A 4,883-nucleotide genomic window follows, 5' to 3' on the forward strand; every position below is an offset into this window, starting at 1 on the left:
TCAGTCTCATTTTTTGGGAGCTGACTTTATGGTTGTTTTGCTAAATCTTTTTTATATGAACTTTGTTATTAATGGTTGTTGTGACATTACGTATATGCGGAACTAAATTTCAATATTCACTATACTATAATATGTTGTTGTTGTTGTTAACTTAGCAAATCTAAAATCTGATAATAAATGCATTGCCCTGCCTTCATCTATCAAGGATTTATGGATAAAATCAAATATTTCTTATAACTATAACGATAAATTTTCATTGAATACATATACAAAGATATTGCATGATATATCACTATTCAATGAATTACCTTCCTCAGTATGGAATAACTGGACAAAATAAACAAAAAAATAGATTTGAATCAATTAATTTATTTTTCTTTTAAGATTTTAAAATACAAACCTAGGGTAAAATGATCTATTCAAATCGAGGATGAGAGAGTCATAGCGAATGTCAAAATGACGGAATGCATCATAATAAACACTTACTACTTTCAAATTGAGCAAATGGATGATACAATGGGTCAAATAATTACAATCACAAATACACACGGATTACATTCAATTTACAACATTGAACGAACGCTGAAACGGCAGAGACAGTACAAATAGGATGAAAAGAAAATAAGTTGTAACACTCACATCACATCACTGTACTATTTTTATTCATCAAGGCGAAGATGCTCTTTTAAGTTGATTGTGACTGACTGGATGTGAAACGACCAAGAAACATGGTTTTATTTTGAACAACCACCAGCAGTAATTAGTCGATTATCAAATAATAATTATATCCAACGTTTTTATAGCGCATCTTCTCCTCGCTTATAAAAATGAGTATAGTTTTAGAGCGTTAAAATCTGTGATTGTCGATCCACACTTAACGCCTCTTGATCACAGGTAAAACTCATTATTCAGAGAACCTCATGGACTCGGCTATATGACTCACAGCCACAGAGACAAGGAAACTGGTATAAAAATGGAGGCAAGTATGATATACCCGGATGAAATAGGGGAAAGATATTAAAGAAGGAAAAACAAGACTAGTCAAAACAGAAAACGAGTTATTTTTCAGATGCATGCGGTGGTCCAGTGATACATAAAGTCATCACAGTTTGAAAGAAACGCGGATAAAAACAGTCCACATAACTTTTACCTTATTGTGAAAGGGAAGCAGGAACATGAATTACAGTGAAATAAAATGTTGATAACTATACACAGCAACTATAACAATGAACGCAGTAACAGTTTTGATTTATGATAAATAATTCATACCTTAAAAAAAAATGTATAGGCCTATAATTAGGTCTGCTAAATATAATTAAATCTGATGAATAAAGTCCTCTATAAGAGAACTTGAGATGAACTTAAAACAAGAATTTGAACTTTGAAGAAAGTCGTTTTGCCATTGGGTATTGCAGAGACACGTTGGGGACGAGACCGGGAGCTGCCTTCAGCTACCGGCCCGCCACCTATCGGCCTCGCACTGCCTACACTAAAGTTACAATGCATTACTCAAGTTATGTTGATGTCTATGTATCGCCTGGAAGGGACACCGCGTGCTGGAGATCAGGTGGTCATACTTCGCCCAGAAACCGTGGTAGGAATGAGCCTCGTTGATGCCTCTTAAACTGTGCTCGTAGCTCGAGGTCTTCTCGCTGGGGTCTGCTTGCGCGTCCGTGTCGGCCATGACTTGCGGCAGCAGGTTGAAGTTCACGTGGAAGGGGTTCAAGTGCTTTATTCTGAACTGGTCGAGGGAGGGGGCCGTCGCCGCGTTCACCAGCTCGTCGCCGAGGGTGAGGATGTCTCTCCAGGCGTTGCCGCTGTCCTCGACGTCTGGGTCGGGGAACAGGCGGATGGTCCAGGTGACGACGGCGAAGGTGGCGGCGTTGACGGGGAAGGCGCGTAGCAGGGTCGGGGCGAGGCCGCGGGTGAGGGAACCCAAGCCCTCCTCTGCGATGCCCACCTTCACACAGTCTAAGATGCCTTTGTATTTAGTGATGCCACCTATACCATCACACTGCAAGAGAGAAGACAAGTTTAGCGAAAAGAAAAAAAAAAAAAAAAATGTATATGTATATATATATATATATATATATATATATATATATATATATATATATATAAGCCTGGAACAAAATATACAGCAATTAACTAATATCTTTAAAATAAGCACATGGAGACGTCCAGCAAAAACGCGTCTCACCTGCAGCCTAGTTTTGACGACGTCTATGGGGTACGTGATCATCCACGAGGCCACCCCAGCCATGCCGCCTGCCATGAGCACTGCGGGGGCCGAGGGAAGCCCGTCGTCACCTACGTACAGTCGGGACAGGGCCTCGTACGTCAGGAAATATGTTCCGAAGGCTGGAACCTGTAAGTAAGAGGGAAATTAGTACTTAAACTTATTTTCTCGTTCTAGCGGATTAGAAAAGAGTGTGAACTTTTTCTTTGGACGTACAAAACACAAAGACCTCGCCAACAAAGCTACCTAAACAGCGAACACTCTCACTCACATCTCTCATTACGGTGATCAGCTGTCCTCGGAAAAGCCCTTTGAGTCCTTCTGTCTGGAAAATTCTTCTCGCGCACTCAATGGGACTCGTAAGAGCGGAAGATTCCTGCAACTGCAGTCTGGTTTTCAACAGTTCCATGGGCGACGTGACGAAAGCCTGCACTAACCCAGCTGATGAACCTGCTATTACGTGTGATCTGTTGGGGGCAAATGAGAGGTCAGTGAGCTTGTGAATCCGCGTGGAGAGAGTAATGGTAGAAAGGGTGATGAAAGAATATATCGAGAGAGAGAGAGAGAGAGAGAGAGAGAGAGAGAGAGAGAGAGAGAGAGAGAGAGAGAGAGAGAGAGAGAGAGAGAGAGAGAGAGAGAAGGGGGTATGGAGAGGGAAAAGGGAAGGGAAAAAGAGAAAGAGAAAGAGAAAGAGAAAGGGAAAGGGAAAGGGAGAGGGAAAGGGAAAGTGAAAGGGAAAGGGAAAGGGAGGGAGAGAGGGAGAGACACAGAGAGAGAGACGGACAGACAATAAGAGAACGAGAGACAGGGATAAGGAGACAGAGAGCAAGCGGGCCACAGACAAAAACAATCCAAAACTAAATAATTCATTATTATCAACATTAAAACGCCACAGAATCATCAAAAATCGCTAGAGGGCGCTATCTGTACCTTAAGGCATCAGGGTCTTTCATGTGTCTCGAGACGTTGCCCTGGACACCGAAGATGATAGCGTTGACAACCGCCACTCCGGCCATCGGGGAAGACATGCCTTTGAACAGCCCTCGGATCTGGAAACCCAAGCAAGGACGTGTTAGCTGGCTCCAGCAGGAGGAAACTTTTTAGTATCTTCTCTCTGTTTTCTCTCCCTTCTCTCTTTCTCCATCTACGTGTCTATTCTGTCGTTCTTTCTCGGACAATCATCGACAGAAACTAATTTTCTGACTCTCTCTCTCTCTCTCTCTGTTATACATACATACTTACACACACACACACACACACACACACACACACACACACACACACACACACACACACACACACACACACACACACACACGCACACACACACGCACACACATATATGTGTGTGTGTGTGTGTGTGTGTGTGTGTGTGTGTGTGTATTTATTTGTGTATATATATATATATTTATACATATGCATAAGTACATATTTCTTCAGATAGTGGATAATTTCATTACTTACGGATTCATTCTTCAGGATGCTGTTAAAGCAGTGGAAAGCCCCTCGGTACTTTGGGTTTCGGAAGTCTTGTGTTTGCATTCTGACCTGAAGAGGGAGAAAAAAAAAAAAAAACATTAAATCGTGGAAAAAATCGACTGGAAGACCTCATTTTTGCTTCATACGGAAGCGAAATTTCAAGCTAATTTTGCACGAACATGCTACAGTAACAATGGTTTAACCGGTTTGTCTACATCGAGATCCAGGAGTTGAAACTGATTTTGGAGGAGCCAAAGATGGTGATGTGGCACCACCCCCACCCCCCTCGTCCTCCACCTAATCCCCCCTCCACAGCACCACTTGCCAAACCTGCTCAGCCTGATTAATAGTATTCTCATGCTCGGTAAAGTATCCACTGCACCGCGCCCTAAAGAGTCTAGGGAGACAGCAGGTCCTTCTTGCTATGTACTTCATTAACATGTTATACCCAATCATAACGGATAATCGTGGGCTAAAATGAAGAACAGATGTGTAGTTGCCACATCGACCAGTTTCGCTACGTTGGCAATACTGCGAGCTGGCTAGGGCCTTGAAGTTTGAAACATCCAGCCTCTAGCAACAGTAGCTAACACTTGTTTATCCAACGACTGGTTATCTCTATGGCGTTAAGGTGTTTCAATGACTTAGGATCATTAACATCAGTATTGTTGAGGGAAAAATCTACTGAGGAAAATAGGAATCTTCACCATACACAGACTCGGAAACAATGACTGAGGGGCCCACGAATATCTCTTTTTTTTGTGGTTGTTTCGTGATACTATCTGCTCACAGCCACTATTGAAACAGGTATTCTACGAGGAATAAAAATAAGTTTGTACCAATGGCGAACTTTTATACATTTCATTGCGAATACAGAAGCTTAAATTTTGCAAAATGATTTTAATACCGGAACAAAAGAACTTAATAGTGTATGGGTTACTAATGGTGCGTTCTTCTTTTGTTTTGTACTTACAGTCGATCCCTACAAACATTGTTATATAAAAAATAAACACAAAGTTATATTCATAGAACCTACGTCCTTCAGTCTAGATATTTATTCATTGACGAACTCCTCTATCAGCGATCGTCACTAAGAACAACCAATCCGGAGGGTGATGAGAAAAAAAAAAAAAACTTATACTAATGGACGCGCGTTACAATTAAT

General features: G+C 41.5%; 1 protein-coding gene across 1 annotated transcript in view; it reads right to left on the reverse strand.

The window, feature by feature from the left end:
• Nucleotides 1-349: 349 nt before the first annotated feature.
• Nucleotides 350-4,883, reverse strand: part of LOC125046033 (mitochondrial basic amino acids transporter-like) — a 12,086-nt gene continuing 7,552 nt past the window's right edge. Inside the window, exons 3-7 of the mRNA XM_047643630.1 lie at nucleotides 3,704-3,787; nucleotides 3,170-3,288; nucleotides 2,511-2,706; nucleotides 2,201-2,368; nucleotides 350-2,014 (exon numbers count right to left, since the gene is read on the reverse strand). Of these exons, the coding sequence (XP_047499586.1) occupies nucleotides 1,496-2,014; nucleotides 2,201-2,368; nucleotides 2,511-2,706; nucleotides 3,170-3,288; nucleotides 3,704-3,787 (1,086 nt within the window). The 3' untranslated portion in view covers nucleotides 350-1,495. The remainder of the gene's footprint in view (nucleotides 2,015-2,200; nucleotides 2,369-2,510; nucleotides 2,707-3,169; nucleotides 3,289-3,703; nucleotides 3,788-4,883) is intronic.

The sequence above is a fragment of the Penaeus chinensis genome, chromosome 38 (assembly GCF_019202785.1).
Source record: "Penaeus chinensis breed Huanghai No. 1 chromosome 38, ASM1920278v2, whole genome shotgun sequence".
Lineage (NCBI taxonomy): Eukaryota > Metazoa > Arthropoda > Malacostraca > Decapoda > Penaeidae > Penaeus > Penaeus chinensis.